This window comes from Bombus pascuorum, chromosome 5 (genome assembly GCF_905332965.1).
Source record: "Bombus pascuorum chromosome 5, iyBomPasc1.1, whole genome shotgun sequence".
NCBI classification, from domain to species: domain Eukaryota; kingdom Metazoa; phylum Arthropoda; class Insecta; order Hymenoptera; family Apidae; genus Bombus; species Bombus pascuorum.
This window is the reverse complement of record NC_083492.1, coordinates 17,796,482-17,812,705: the sequence shown is the minus strand read 5'-3', so window position 1 is coordinate 17,812,705 and position 16,224 is coordinate 17,796,482. Positions and strand designations below refer to the sequence as shown.

General features: G+C 46.1%; 1 protein-coding gene across 1 annotated transcript in view; it reads right to left on the bottom strand.

Annotated features, from left to right (window-relative positions):
• The window catches only part of LOC132906893 (single Ig IL-1-related receptor-like), a 124,749-nt gene extending 108,710 nt beyond the window's left edge, over positions 1-16,039 (bottom strand). Inside the window, exon 1 of the mRNA XM_060959501.1 lies at positions 15,027-16,039. Within this exon, the coding sequence (XP_060815484.1) occupies positions 15,027-15,244 (218 nt within the window). The 5' untranslated portion in view covers positions 15,245-16,039. The remainder of the gene's footprint in view (positions 1-15,026) is intronic.
• Between the last annotated feature and the right edge of the window lie 185 nt (positions 16,040-16,224).

Genomic DNA, 16,224 nt, shown 5'->3' with positions numbered 1-16,224 from the left:
CGACAATTTCACCGACTTGACGGATTTCTCTTCTCGAGCGAGTAGCGAACTTGGAGAAGCAGCGAGGCACGCGCGATCAACCTTTGGATAGTCCAACTACGCGTAGCCCGTGATCGCGTGCTACTCGAGTTTCCACGAATCGTTTACTTGCGTTCATTCACCGTGGCAGTTTTATACTTTCCCCTTAACAATTTGACATTTCGAGACGATGGCTGTCGCGAGTTTCGTACGCGGCTGCTCGAAAGGACACTCTGCCACGATCGTCGTTCGCTTTGTTTACTCGAGCGTACGGCATTCCATTCGCGCGATCGATGATTCGTCAGCGTCGGCCTGTGCGTAATCGTAACAGCGGAGACCCAATTCGCATTCGTGTCAGTCTTTTCGACGCTCGACTATTCGGTGTAAAAAGGCTGACGCTCGTGACCCTCGTCCTCTATCAATCTAGGCTAACGATATATTTATATTACATAGGCATAGCGAGATCTTTTATTGTCGTTGATACACGCGATCTAGTCACGAAAGACGCAACACCACGGCGCTCGCCTATCCGAATTCCGATCGAATAATCGAATCAACCATAATTTCGAAAGTATCTCTTTCATCGACGTATACGCGTCTATACGCATGTAATATACAAATTCCCGAACCGTCGCAAAGGCACCGTGAAACTCGTGAAATTGCTAGATGGTTTCAAGTTTCCGGAAAGCAAGTTGCACGATCATCCCACCGCGCAGATATACGTCTGCTATCGCAGAAGCGAACTCGTGCGGTACCTAAACCAGTCCTAAACCGTACCTTGGAATTTCAATCATAGAGCATCGACCGATATCCATTTGCTACGAACCGAGAGTGAAATGGATTCTGCAAGTACCGACCAGCAAACTGACACGGGCAACCGTTTAGGATATCGAATTGTTTGCGTCCGGGTTAAGAGTTACGAGACAGGAGTTCGACTACATCGTTCGAAGATTGCGGCGGGCAACGTGAACGCGAGTAAAACACGCGACTCGAAATCACTGTAGCACGAGCAGTCCTCCGCTTGCTGTTCGAATTTCGAGGACGATGGGTTTTCTAGTAGACGGCGACGGCGCGTTAATAAATCGCTGGAACGAGGGATCGTTCGGCGCGGAAGCCACATTTTCTCGCAACTGCTTTCAAACGTCGCGATAAAGACTTTCCTGCTCCTCGGAAGGGAGCCGAAAGGCCATTTACCTCAGAGTTCGTGGCTTGTCACGCGAGACTACAACCGGGCTCCACGTGAAGCGTCGCCGAGATCGTTTTATTGTTTCGTTCGGTCGCGACTAATCTCGATGTTTCAGCAGGTTTCCCGCGAGTTCTCAAAGAACCGGCAAACTCTCCGCAGCTAATGACCCTTTGAATCGCTGCTTTTCACCCGCTTTAACCCGACGAACGTAGCGCGCTTTCATCGAAAACGATCTATTTGGTTGTCATTACCACCTAGTGACAAACTCCGCAATCGCTTATGGTAGTTGCCAATCCAATACATGATCGGGGCGCGTGCAGTCGCATCGGCAAAGATACCCTTTCCACATGCGGCAATCACGGTTGCTTTTACGCTACATCCACGTAACACCGTTTTTGGACATGAACGACCGCCATAAATCTCGACAGACTTCCGCCTAATTAGCCGAGCTTTGCCCGAGATAGCTGCCTAATTCACCTCGTGTCGTTTTCTTCCACATTTCCGGTTCTCGACGTTCGACGCTTGGAAATCGGCTCGCTTGGCCGATTTTATTTTCTAAAAGCATCCCCGGTACATGTGGAAAGTCAGCGAGAAAATTCTGGCGAGGTACTTTTCAACTTTTTCACTTAATGATTCCAGGGAAGGTGTACTTTCTGGAAACAGAATATCGAAAGCACGCCACGTTCCGCGAACAGGGAAACTCTTCTGACCGAGTTTCGCTTCTGAACGTAAACTCGGAACGCGAATAAGGTCTCTTGACTCCGCTAAAACCTGCATGCTCTAGCGAAATGCTAGATAGGTTTTCGTAACAACGTTATGCACGTTGCAACGTTGGCAACAATAACGCCATAGGCAAACTGCCTTGCCCGAATTCGATGCACAGCAACCCTTTGCCACCGGATCAATCAAATAAATAAATCCGATTACCGACGTAGAATTTAACCAAAGAGAGAAGAAGCAGCAGAGGGAGAAGGAGACGATCGACGTTCGACGATCGTCGTCTTCGCTCCATTCGCATCGACGAAGCAATAGGAAAATGGCACCTGGGAATTTGCAACTTTTGAACCACGTTTGGTCGAAAGGTGGTTCCGATATACGAGAACGAGGAGCAACGGTGTTCCGGCCGGGAAACCGGAAGAATGCGAAGCTCTCCGCAGATCCCAACTATTTACGTGCTACGGACGATTTGCACGAGCTACCCTGCATCCGTAACTGTTCCGAACTCTGATTAGATCCGGACCCTGCTCTCTCCTGTTTGAACCCGGACAAGATTCCGAACTCCAGACTGCCTGGAATTTCCAAATTCCGGCTTGCCTTCCCTTTTTCTCCGTCCCATCTGCGTGCACCCGTTCAAATTCAAAGTACCGATTAACCATGGACCTCGAACGCCGGTGTTACACGGACGATGGAATTTAGCAGTTTCGTTCGATCGGCCGACCCCTTCCACGCATCCGCTTCAACGAAATACGTCTGCTCTCGTTATCCTCCCCTCGCATCGTCTCAACCAAGGTAGCTTTCATTTCCTAAACGGTCGTCGATCGCGACGATCCAAAAGCGACCACCGAGCAAGCAAACATCGTTTTACAGCGAGACGTCGTTTAATTACCGAGAAACGGCTTAGTTAAAAAGGAAGTTGCATTAACGGGAACGCAAATTAGTACGCGGCGGCCACTTTGCTATGAAATTTAACCAAGCGGTAGAGTAAACGGAACGTAGGAAATGGTTGGTGCGGTCACAAAGGAACTTGTTTTCTCTTGCCGAACGAAATGGCAAACTGTGAAAAACGTCGGACCCGAATCTTTGCCTTCTACGGATCGTATTACGCCGTTACTCTCGCGTCATCGATAACTCGAAAAAAGTGAAAAAGTAACTTCCGTTAAATTCCGGCAAATACGACCGCCACACACTTTTGTGATCGCATCGGCGCAATTTAGACGACAGTTGGAAAAACTCGACAAACTGTCGACCCCACCCTCCCAATATCGAAACTCGATGCTAATTAGAGTAACAATCTACCACGCCAACTCCGCCTCTTGGAACGAAGAAAATTTACATAAACGAGTTCGAGGAATCGCATCGTGGAAACAATGGACAGAGTGAAACGAAGGATGACTCACGCAAACGGACCGACCATTCTCTCTCTCTCTCCCCGCGCTCGTCGCGTTTCCATCCTCCATTACCTCCAACTTTGATTTCCCTTTACCAAAACTGATATCATCTGTCTGGACTATTCGCGGACGACGCACCAATTTCGCGACAAAAATGAAACTCAGGCAGCTCTCACACCAAGATATTGAAAATACATATGCACCGATGAAAGCATTCGCGGGACGAGTCTCGCGAGACACAGCATCGATATCGACATTTCCTGTACCTTGGAAACACACTTTCCCTATGAAGGCGAAACGTGGAAACGAACGAAACGCGTATCTCCGTGTGAAAGCAGCCTAACGCGAATCGACTGCCAGGACCGGAGCGGAATCTCGGCCAGCGATGTTTACTTTCACAATCATGAAAAAGAAACGAACGAACTCGAGAGGGAAAAATCGATCGCGTCTGGCACTCGACAGGCAGAAGACGCGAATAACTAACGTCAGTTCGCGCTGATCGCTATGCGCTCCGACTATTTATAGATTTCGCACTAACAGCTATGCGTAATGCGCATAGCTTCGACGTGTGTATGCATATGCGTGTATAGCTCGGTCGACGCGACGCAATCAACCGGTTCCATGTTGTCTACCGGATTATGTAGCTATATTTCTTCTACGCAAATAATTCAAATTCCTCTAGCTCGGATATAGTTAACCAGATTTCAGATGTCTCGCATAACGCCTTTTTTCCTGGCATCGTCGAAACATTCAGATGGGAAATTTACAAAATCTCGTAACACTTGAACACAACTGTTGAAGTAATTACTTCTACATCTTTGCTTTTGTATATCCGTGACCTGGAGACCGCTGTTACGAAAAGAATAGAATTTAGTGAAACAAAAAAATTCGAAATAAGGAGAGATCATATTATTGTGCCCTTGAATATAAATTATATTTTGGATTACGGGGTCTAGGAACACAAGAGCTACAAGTAGATTTCTATTGTTGTTTCTTGCAGCCTTCAGCTGCAGCTACAATTTTTGCTAATGTCATTTGCTATAAATATACGAACCTACTTCCTATCATAGCTTCTTCTATTGTATCGTAACACTGCAAGAGCGAGGATCTGGATCAGCATATGCTTATACTTATACCTATATTTATTTCAATATATTTTTCTATTACAAATTCATCCACTCGTTCTTCTATCGGTCAACCTCAACGAGAACAGTTTTACTTCTTCCGGTCTTCGTACCTGTTTTCCTTATCTCTTTCTTTATACCTATTCTTGTAGTTAATGCACTTTCTTTATGTATTTGCACACTGATTATTTCTACCATAATGTGAATTCTCCTCCGTATGCGGAACGAGTAAACAAGTAACTGAAATAAACTTGTAAAGCGATACTCTTTGAAAAGGTCGACCGTGCAAAATGATCGCGACGCGATTTTTCTTTCGAAACACACGCGATAGCAATTCCCTCGTCAACGTCCTCTCTCTCTTCCTTCGCGAGCGAAACTTCATCGCGATTTTCGTCGGTCGGCAAGCGAAAGCAACTGGACGGTGGAATACGAGGAGAAACCGGGCAGCGAAGAAGTTGCGTTAAGAAACACGGGACCGACAAAGAAGAGAGCGAGAGACCCGAACGAAGGAATAGAAAAAAGGGGAGGAAGAGGCAGCCAGACATCGAGGGCCCGAGCGAGATGGAAATTTATCGCGTGTATAAGGAAGAAAGTGGTTCGACCAGCGACTCCACGTGTCTCCCTCCTGCAAGTTGCACCTGCGTTCCTGTCTACAGATGTATTCCCGTGTAAACGGTAACATTCATGGAACATGCAAGGCATCTCGCACACGCGCTTCTCTCCCTTTCCCTTTCCCTTCCTTCTCTCGTTTCCTTTTGTCGTTCCTCTGCTTCCCAGTCGTATTCGAGAACCGGACACTTTAACGCTCGTCGAGACGATACCGGAACGACGTCGTATCGAAGGCAAAATGGTCCGCGAGCGCGCGATTGTCACGAGCTGGAATCCATAAGATCGGGTAGACGCAGCTCCCGAGGAAGAGGTGTATTATCGGCTTCTTCGAAGATTCTCTCTCTCTCTCTCTCTTTCGTCCATTGATCCCCGTGAAAACATTCCAGATGCAAATTGCATCCGCAGCCGGTCGCATTTCCCTGCCAGCGTCACCACGCCATCGTGCCATCGGCAAATGTACATTTTCAGTCGATATGTAAATATGGACGCCGTGTAGCTTCGAATTAAGCGATGTGGTTTAGGAGCGATCCATCACCGGCCTACTTGTTAACAACGATTCTCGAAATGTATTTGGCAAAGCCGCTTTGTCAACGACCGAACGTGATTTTTCAAAGGCCGCGTACTCTGTGACGCTACGACGACCGTTTCCAGCTGACGATATTTTCATCAACGAAATGATACGGCGTGATATCCGATTTCGAAAAACTCGAACGTATTCAGCCAGCAGTCATTAAACGCAACCGAAACGCAATTTTCTGCCGGCGAAATGCGAGGCGATTTCATCGACGCCGGATTTATATCGCCTTAACGAATTTTCCGATCGATGAGACTAACGGAGAAAGGGTATACACCGGTGGAAAATCTCGGATAAAAAAAGGGAAAAGAACGCCAAAGGAATTTTCGCTAAATTCGCAACGAATGGGCGGCGTCTGCTATTCGTTGACGAATGACGAAATTAGTAAGGAAAACATAGGATTGTTTGTTCCGTTGCTTTTTAACGGTGCCGCTCGGATAGGATTTTTCTTGAAAATTGTTCGTTCCAGGTGTTCTTGTTCGTGGTCGGTAGGTAATTAGCAAAGCGTGACGCATCCGTCGAGTGTTTTGCTTCGAGTAACGGTGAATCCAAACTCGTGACTCGTGATTCTCGCGAACGCAAACAGGGAAGTATCGGTAGAAAAATAAACGAGATTCCGTCAAATATTTGCGGCGATGGATATCCGTCGTTACGTCGCGACGTTTTCCATATCGAGGCCCTAACCAAATACCCCGAACCATTTACTCTCGACAAAACCATCTCTCGTTTGCTTTTTTCAAACCATTCTCTTTCGTCTTTTTCTGCAACCTCACCGATGAACGTTCGCGTTCACCCTCCAGTTGCAAATCGCTCCTGTCTCGCTTCAACGTGTTCGCGATTACATCTTGGGATGAGAAACACCTATGACCGATCGGAAGCATCAACGAGCCATGGAACCGAGGAAACTGGCGACCGACCGTAGCCTTGACGGATTTATTTTACAAGGTGGCGTTTCGCGATGCACGATCGATCTGCAGCTTGGATTTCGCGAGTTTCTTCCAAGAAAGAATGGCAAACGACGAGAAATCGGCAGTGTCGATCGGTAGAATCGAGTCGCGGGAAAGGTACGACCTCGGCGAATGACGAAAGCGCTTCTCTTTCGCGTTTTTACCTTCCCGTTCTCCTACGTTCTTGCAGCTCCGTCGAGCGCGTCTAGGCTCTCCGTCTACCGTACACGTTTAGCTTGCCATCGCGTATTCGTACCTCTGTGTCGAGTATTGTTATACGCGATGCCCGCGCCATAGGACACTTTCTCACGGTTTCTCCGCTGTCGTCGAATTTCCGAATTTTCCGTCGCCAAACGAGAACGCGTTCTTCTCGAAGAACTCCGAGCGAAACGACGACGGTTCGACCGACTCGCTTCTGTTTATCGTTGTGCCATTTTCGTACTCGCTCGTCCAAGCTTTCCTCAGACTCGAGGAAAATCAAACTCTCGATAGTCGAACGCTGATTTCTACTCATCAGGTGGTAGATTAAAGCAAGGGAAGGAAGCAAGAGATTAGCCTTTTACTTGCAAGGATAAAAGCCGACTGGCAAAAAGCAAAGAGAAAAAAAAAGAATCGCTGATTCGCAAGAATGATTGGCGCAGGTGCACCAACGATGCGACGCGCGGCTGGAAAAACCGACGATTATACCGCAGCTTGGAAATGATGTTATTGGATAGAAATTTGTGCAACGTAACGAGTGAGCGCGGGTCACGCAACCGGTAAATATAGTAGGTGGTATCTCGGCATCTAAGCGAGAGGAGAGACAGTTGGACGCGAAGATAAAAATACAAAGAGCCTCGGGTTACGAAATGTTGTAGAGGAATGTCGGGGTGCGTTATCGATGCTCGTTCGTCGTTGCCAGCCAGCCACGCGATTTATCGAAAATTTGAAAAGCCGTTGGAAAAAACCGTAACGCGCGTAACGCGTTCTCCAAACAACCGTCTCGTATTTGTACAGCAAATAAAACCACGGCAGCTTCCGGTATAAACTTTCCCGGCCTGGTATTTCTACGTACACGCAAAGGCATAATAACGACACATAGTAGGACACCTTCGTGTCCCGTTAATCGAGAAGCGTGTTAAAGCGAGCCGCTTCGTTTAATCGGTCTGGCGCGGTGTAACGCGATTCTCGAATGGTCGAACGAGCAAGCTGACCGAGAATGAAATTCGAAGCTACGGGGGCTCTTGTCTACGTTTTCCGAGAAGCCGCGCAGTAACTTTTGACGTGCTTTTCCCCGTAACGAAGACGCAATGCGGTCGTAAATTGCGACGGATGTGCGCCAAGGTGAAGAGAAATAATTCCACGAAATCTTCCGTTTCGAGGCCTCCGCTCGATGCCGACTATGCGAATCGCGTAACCGCGCGTACCTACCCACTAAAATTGGCGTAACGTGACGCTACGATTCGACGATTCGCGCGGCCGTGCCTATGCTTTTCGCAATGATACAAATTTTTCAGGAAACCGCAACGAGTGTTTCGCAAGGAGCGGACCGCGTTGCTTTCCGACTGAAAAGTACCGCGATAAGATCTAGCGATGTTTCGCAACGATTTCCCATTGTTCGACCGACCGCAGAGTTTCGCGCGATCGAATTCGACGAAAAACGTTCTCGTGACCTCGAACGAACGAGCGAACGAACGAACGAGCGAAAAGGAAACGGGTTCTCGAACAGAGGAAAACTTTTTCTCTCGGCAACGTTGCTGAAGATAGAGACGGCCTTGCAGCGTGTACCTTCCATTGCGAAATGCACCCCGTTGCATTTGCATCGATAACGCCTGGAGACCGCGGCCACCGCTCCAAAGATCCTCTTTCTCGGCACCCGCAACCGTACACTGGCGCTGCTGCATCTTTTGCCTTTCCTTAAATTCAATCGCATTGCCACGGCGTTCACGTGCCACGATGCACTCGGATCGTATTACACGAAACCGAGACAGGAGAAGAGAAAAGAAGAGGAAATTCGCCCTCGTCTCGATTCGTCTCGATTCGTCTTGTCTCGTCGCCTACCGCTTCGCTCCTCTGTTCTGAGCTCTCCACTCGAGTCGCGCTTTTCAAACTTTGAGAAAAACCGCCACGGGAAACGAAGCGGATAGACGAAGCTACGGTTTCTAGATCGAAAAACTTTTTCCGCGTTCTGCTACCGTGAAATTTAGGCTTCGCTTCCAGCGTCGTCGAAAATCCGAGGAAATACTCGACGCGCCGTTTCCACGTCGACGAACTATTTCCTCCGCGAATTTGTCAAACGCGAACAATTGCCGTCTTTTTCTCCGATTCTTTCCAACGAACGGTATAAGTAAGTAGCTGCTGTGTGTACGGTCGACGGCGTTCGCCGGTTGCGATGAACGCAACGGAACGGAAGAAAGGACGAGTCCGTTGGTCCCGTGGTCGTCGACTGGAGTCCGGACCAAGCAAAAAAATCACCCAGCTATTCGTGTTTGTATTCAATGTTGCTCGAGAACCGTAATCAACAGAGGCTGGCCAGTCGTCAATTTGGTGCTATGCTTCGACCAGTCCCATACTAGGAATTACATACTCGCTCTTCGAAAATCGTCTTAACGAATTCCGTGAAGGAGCAGAGTCGAGAGAAACCAGCAAGAATGGTGCGTCCCTTTGCCGATGTGAAATTACAGTTCTGTTTCTCTGGCTTGTCATTATCCGAGTCCCGAGGCCCTCCAAGCCAACGTAGACGCGTATACGTGCCCTCCAACTTTCCCCAGGATGCGACGTCCGTGCAATTGCCATTTCTTTTCTATCCTTCCCTCTCGTCGCCCTTCCTTTTCGCGTTTCAACCTCTCAACAACCATCACTTTGCCACCTTCTCTTACGAATCTTGGAAAAATTCCAACTACGAGCTTCGATCCGGATTCGCAAATAACGAGAAGGAGGAAAGCTTCAACGTTAATGCACGAAAGGAAAGACAGGGCAACGTGGTCACGATTACAAACTTTCGAAACGTTACTATACGAAGAATAGGTATAACAGTCGAAAGGAAACGCGCCTCGGCTGAAACATAAATGCACGCAAACTATCGCGTGACGATGAAAAACACACGAAAAGGAGACGTCTCTGACAATTGGGAAACGACTTTCCGCAAAACGATTACCGACTTCCGTTACATCGGAAGCGTATCCCCGGTGCCACTCGCGACCGGTCCTCGTTCGCGTTCCGCACGCTATCCTCATTATCCGAATACATGGTAACTGTGTATGCGTGCCGTTCGAACGGAACGAAACGACCACCGGTAAAAAAACACGCTTACGACCATAGAGTGGATGACTTTTCGTTACGTTGCTCGTCTCCGCTCGCAGCGGTACACGTTACCGCTGTCGTTACCCGTCGCTCGGCGATACTCGAAAATTCGCGGACGCCACCAACCGGCAATTATCGTTGTTGAAATTTCGTCGCAACGTGTCGAGACCGTGCGTGGAAAAATCGAATTTGCCTGGACCAGCGCGCAACGGTCGTTCGTAATGTCCGTTAAGCCGACCTTTTCGCGCACTGCCTCGGTTCGCCGAATATTTCAAGCATAAATTCAAATAAACCATCTCTGCTGGTAGTCCTCCGCGCGACTCGCTGCTCCACGGATACGTATATGTATAAAATTGGCTTCGTTTGACGAGAAACGTGGCGCATTAAGATGGCGACACGCGCTTCGTGTCGGTCAGTGGTTCGAACGGCGTGCCGCGTTGCACGTAGTTTCCAGTTTTTTGTCGACGATCGCCACCGGTTCGGGACGCGAGATGCGCGAATCGCATGGCCAGTCGCGCACCATCTTCCTCGCGAATTGCTCATTAAATCGAGATAAAATACGAAATATAACGCGGCCACGTTTCAGGAGTTCGCCTTCGCGGTTAGACGTAGCCGGATGTTGCCACTACTAGTTACAACGCCACTTTCTACCGGTGAAACGCGCATCGAGGACATTCAACCGAGAACATTTGCGCATCAACGATCTCGCTTGAATTTCATCCTTTGTTCTTTACGTTGGTCTGTGGAGCGTGTGCGCGCCGCGAAGCCCCATACGCTCTATACAATGTAACATTGATAACGCCGCTGCATCCTCGCGAGTCTAAATTGTTTGCAATGCAACATTTTATACTAATATACCGACAGTTTCTCGTGAACGATGAAAATAATTTCGTACAAACGTATATGTACAGTGCTGGACAAAAGTATTGGCACAGCAAGATTGTTATGATACAAATGCTTATAACTATTAAACAAATTGATTTAAACAAAAAACTTTTTGACGTATTTATTTATTATCTATCCTAGTTTATTACATAACAAGAGCAACAATATAAATAAAATAATACGCAAAATAATAACAAAAATATATTTTTTGAACATTTTATGGGTGGACAAAAGTATTGGCACAGTAGAATATTTACGCTTATAACTAATTACATAATAAACTTCTAATATTTTGTTGGCAGTCCTTTTCTTTTAAGGACTTCCTTTAATCTTCTGGGCATCGAGTGGACTAATTTTTTAGTGAATTCAGGTACAATATTGCTCCATTCCTGCAGAAGAACTTTCTTCAGTTCAGACTTGCTTGTGATATTATGTTTCCTAATTCTTTAATATTAAATTTATATAAGATGAATAAATCTTACAACGAAATTGCACAAATCATAAACAGAAGTCGTTTTACTGTGCGTTCAGTCATAAAACGCTTTAAAAGTGAAGAAAATCTAGAGAATCAAATTAGGAGTGGTCGCCCTTCTAAGGTAACAATTCGAGAAAAAAGGAAAATCGTAAATATTGTAAAGAAGGATCCAAAAACTAATTCGACTGAAATTGCTTCGATGTTAAAAGCTGAGTGTGAAAAAGAAGTAAGTACCAAAACTGTACGTAGGGTATTGAAGGATGCCGGTTATTCTGCCCGTGCAGCACGAAGAAAGCCCTACATCAGTAAAATAAACCAAAAGAAAAGAGTGGAATTCGCGAAAGAGTTTGTTACGAAAGATACTGATTTTTGGGAAAAGATCATGTTTTCAGATGAAAGTAAGTTTAATATTTTTAAATCTGACGGCAGAATATTAGTATGGCGAAAACCCAACACAGAGATGGACGAACTGAATCTGCAAGCCACCATGAAACATGGGGGTGGTGGTTTAATGGTGTGGGGATGTATGGCATCATCGGGTGTAGGAGAACTTATATTCATTGATGAGATAATGGATAAATATGTATATTTAAATATACTCAAGCAAAATCTTTTGAAAAGTACTCAAAAATTAAACCTCCCCAGGGATTTCTATTTTCAGCAGGATCGAGATCCTAAACATATGGCGTATATTGTTCGTCAGTGGATAATATATAATACTGCCCACACATTAAACACACCACCTCAAAGTCCCGATATGAATCCCATTGAGCACGTGTGGAACGAATTGGAAAAAAGAATTAGGAAACATAATATCACAAGCAAGTCTGAACTGAAGAAAGTTCTTCTGCAGGAATGGAGCAATATTGTACCTGAATTCACTAAAAAATTAGTCCACTCGATGCCCAGAAGATTAAAGGAAGTCCTTAAAAGAAAAGGACTGCCAACAAAATATTAGAAGTTTATTATGTAATTAGTTATAAGCGTAAATATTCTACTGTGCCAATACTTTTGTCCACCCATAAAATGTTCAAAAAATATATTTTTGTTATTATTTTGCGTATTATTTTATTTATATTGTTGCTCTTGTTATGTAATAAACTAGGATAGATAATAAATAAATACGTCAAAAAGTTTTTTGTTTAAATCAATTTGTTTAATAGTTATAAGCATTTGTATCATAACAATCTTGCTGTGCCAATACTTTTGTCCAGCACTGTAAATAGCCGAGAGGCAGAAAGATGAAACGTCATATCGATAGACGCGTTTCACTTTTGAAGAATGGAGATGACACTGCTGTGAAATTCTACAAATGCATAAATCGTTGCCGTTTCGTTCGAATTGTCTGCAATTCTGTAACGGGGACAAACGGAAATTTAAGATGTAAAAGAACGATGAAGCGCAGAGCTCTATCGCGACTGAATCAAGAGGAGAGGTGTTTAATTTATGCCTTCCGCGTATCCTTTGTTCCACGGATGAATTCGACCGCTAATAAAAAGCATCGGTCGGACATTTACGCATCGACGATTTCGCCCCTTGTTCTATTCGGACCCTCGTGTTCCTCTTTCTCGGAATCGTCATCGACGCGATACGCGCCGGAAGAAGAAAGGGAGAAAATCGCTTACGGGGAAAAGCAAAAAGCGGAAAAAACGTCGGAGCCCAGGAAAAGGAGTGGAATCTTGCCTATCTCTCTTTCTCTTCTCTCTTTCCTTCTCGCCGATTACGGCTACGACGAGCAGTTGCTTTTTTTTCAAAATGGCCGTCTCGTACGCCAATGTTTTCGTCCTTGTACTCTGCAAACACGCCCGAAAGAAATGCTCGTTTGCAAGTATGCGAAGCGTAAAGAAGAATCGAGGGAAAAACGTAGCGACGATGCAGTGGTTTCTAATATTTTCGCCGAAATTATGATACAAACGAAAGCACCGGTGGTGTCGCGCGTCATTTTCGATCCGTACCCGCGATGTTTTGTCCGTCGCGAAACGTCCGCTTGCATACTCGTGCATTCAAGATGGCGGAAAGCCTGGTAGACAAAGCAGCACAGATACATAGTTAGAGAAACGTTCAACGGACACACATCGAACACGTCGATCTAAGAATCGGTATTTCGGAGAACGCGAAACGACTGGTAATCAGATTTTCCGACGTTTAACTACCGCAGACAAGAATCACCGCAGCATACGAAATGAAATGTAAAAAATCGAAGGGCTATGCACTTGGAGTTATGCGCGTGAGAATTATCCGTAAAAACGATATCAGTCAGGATAGAGAGAAATATCGTACACGTAGAAAAGACAATAGACAGGACGACGGCCCGTTGGAATCGATTAGACAGAATCTATGGAAGGATTAGAGAAAGAGAGAAAAAGTTGGGCGACCTGCGAACGAACATCCGCATAATTTCGTGCGTGTTCATGGTCGGAAAGCGGCATGCTTTAGATGGACACGCTCGATAGAGACGTAACAGGTGTGGACAGAGAGCGGGAGCGGGAGCATGGCCACACGTCCGTTAACCCTCGGACTTTTCGAGAACCAGACGCGACAACCTCTCCTTCTCGAGAGCAGCAGAGGCCAGTGAATGCGTGCAACAACTATACCGTTTGACACCTGGAGAAGTATACCGAGAACGCGCGCACAGCGCACAATAGCCGAGCTAAAATCCCACTTTGTCCCAGGAATAATAAAGTTCCTGGTGCGGAAGGGATTCGGCAAATCGGCCGGTCGACCCCTCGAAGGTCTCTTCTCGGAACCGTGTCTTTGTTAGCTCGCCTTGCGGTTACGAAGGGGACAGCCGAACGCGTCTCAAACTGCGACCCCCTACAGCGATTTTCATCTCGTACTTCGTACCGTTTCTAGATTTATCGTGGAATAAACAAGCGCTTCGCAGAAACGTTATTACCGGGTGACGTGACGTGACTCGCTTGCCTCGTCGCCACACCGTACCGCGCCTCACAACGCCGCACCACGCCGCCTCCCCAGCAATTCCAATAACCGATCGCTTCTTCGCTCTCCTTTTTACGATTATCTCCAACGCGAATATCCTTTCCACTGGAAACCTGTTACGCTTTTGACAAACCATACGCCATTTTAGCGGACAAAGTAACGCGTCTCTCCAACTTTCCAATGTTTATTCGGAAACCATTTACCAAGTCCTCTTTGTGTTTCTCTGTTCAGCCGATGTGTACTTTGTCAAAGACGATGTTTGTTTTAAATCAAACGTATTCTATGACAGACTAATAACCGGTTTAGCGTAATCCTCTGATGATAGTTTAAACAAAAAAAAAAAAAAAAAAAAAAAAAGAAAAAAAAGAAAAAGGAAAAGAATATGCATATATATATTCCGTAAATGTAGTAAATCAGTGAGAGCGAACAGTGGACACACTTCCAGGTATTCGTCGAGTTTAATAAAAAGAGTGGCAAGAAATTGTATCAACCTACGCGAATGTCATTCAAATCCTGAGAGCGTGACTCAGAACAGCCAGGACATCAAAGTAAAATCATGGGATAGATATTCCGTTACGCTTCTTCCGTCGGCGGGACTACGATTTATGCGTTTCTCGTATCTCATCGACGCGGAGCTACGTTAAGCTTGAAAATGAAAATAGGTCGAGTAACCTATGCGTTAATTACGACTCAAATCAACTTCACCAGACACATCGTTTAACCTTCGCTCGAGATTCCACGCGCGGCTCGTGTTTTCATCGGTTACACTCCCTCATACATACGCGGTGTTCTTTCTTTTCGCAATTTTCAAATTTTATCAACATTATTTTAACGCCATCTTCTTAATCTTAACATTAGAATAATAAAGCGACGCTCACCATTCGATACTCCTGTATCCTCGTAGACAACAGTGAAGCGCTTTGAACGCTCCGATGTTCGCGTACTCTGTTGTCACGACCTCCTTCGTAAACCTGAGGCCACCGGGTGGTAAATTGTCGAATTTGTGCTTGGAACAGTAGTCCTTAAGTTCGTTTCCCTGACAGATCGCAGTGAAGAGCGACAAGACAAGCAGTCCTCGCTCGACCGGTGTCGTCATCTTCAGATCTCGACGAAAAACCAATTTATCAACTTAAGCCGGGAAAAGTGTTTCAGATTCCGTGATTTTCGAATCCGAGAACCGCCATGACCGAGTTTCCAGGGTCAAAAATTAAGTCCCAGCGGTCCACGGTAGACTTTTCCCCAAAAGAAAACCGATATCTCTCACTTCAGCACCGTTAACGTCCAAAGATAAATACAACGGACTCCCGTCACTAAGCACGCGCCGGCAATCTTAACCGATTCGTTTGATATTTGTCGTCAAACATAAACTTTCGTCTACTCGAGAAGACTGCGTGTTTACTGGGTGCTTTCAAATGGCTTTCGCCGCGCGCTCTTTTTCTTCTTAACCGATAAAATCGTTCAACCATTCAGTCACTTTTCATGAAAACCATTCTTTTTTTACACCAGCTCTATTTTCGACAAAACCCCACGTCGATTGTACAGCCAATATCTTTCAACTCCGCACGATTACCGATAATTTCAACCAACGCGTATATACTCTTTACCTCGCGAATGTTTCTCGTAAAGCATTATAAGATTCAGTAACGTTACGTCAAACGTCTCGACGCTACATCAACAACACCTATCACGAGACTGCACTCAGGAATCGTAACAAATCGTAGATCGTATCGCGTGCCGTATCCTAGAGGAGGAAAAACGTTGAATATCGAAATCTAGAAGAACGATCGTAACAAGACCTACGTTCAGCAACCGATATACAACGTACCAGCGAAACACACGCTGTGAAAGCCGACGGCTTACTGCCAGCCCACTGCTTTGAAAACTCCCCGTAGGCCACGGGCCACGGGTTTAAAACGAGCCGCCTGTTGCCTCGTGCCCGTTCGGTTCAATCCGGCTCTCTTCGGCCATCCTCGACGGGACACCGACTATCCGACTGTGCCACGGTCGCGTCTAACCGCCCGTTGTGTTTCTCCCAAAAAGATACAGCCGATGCTTTTCCTTTTCTATATGCGTTTC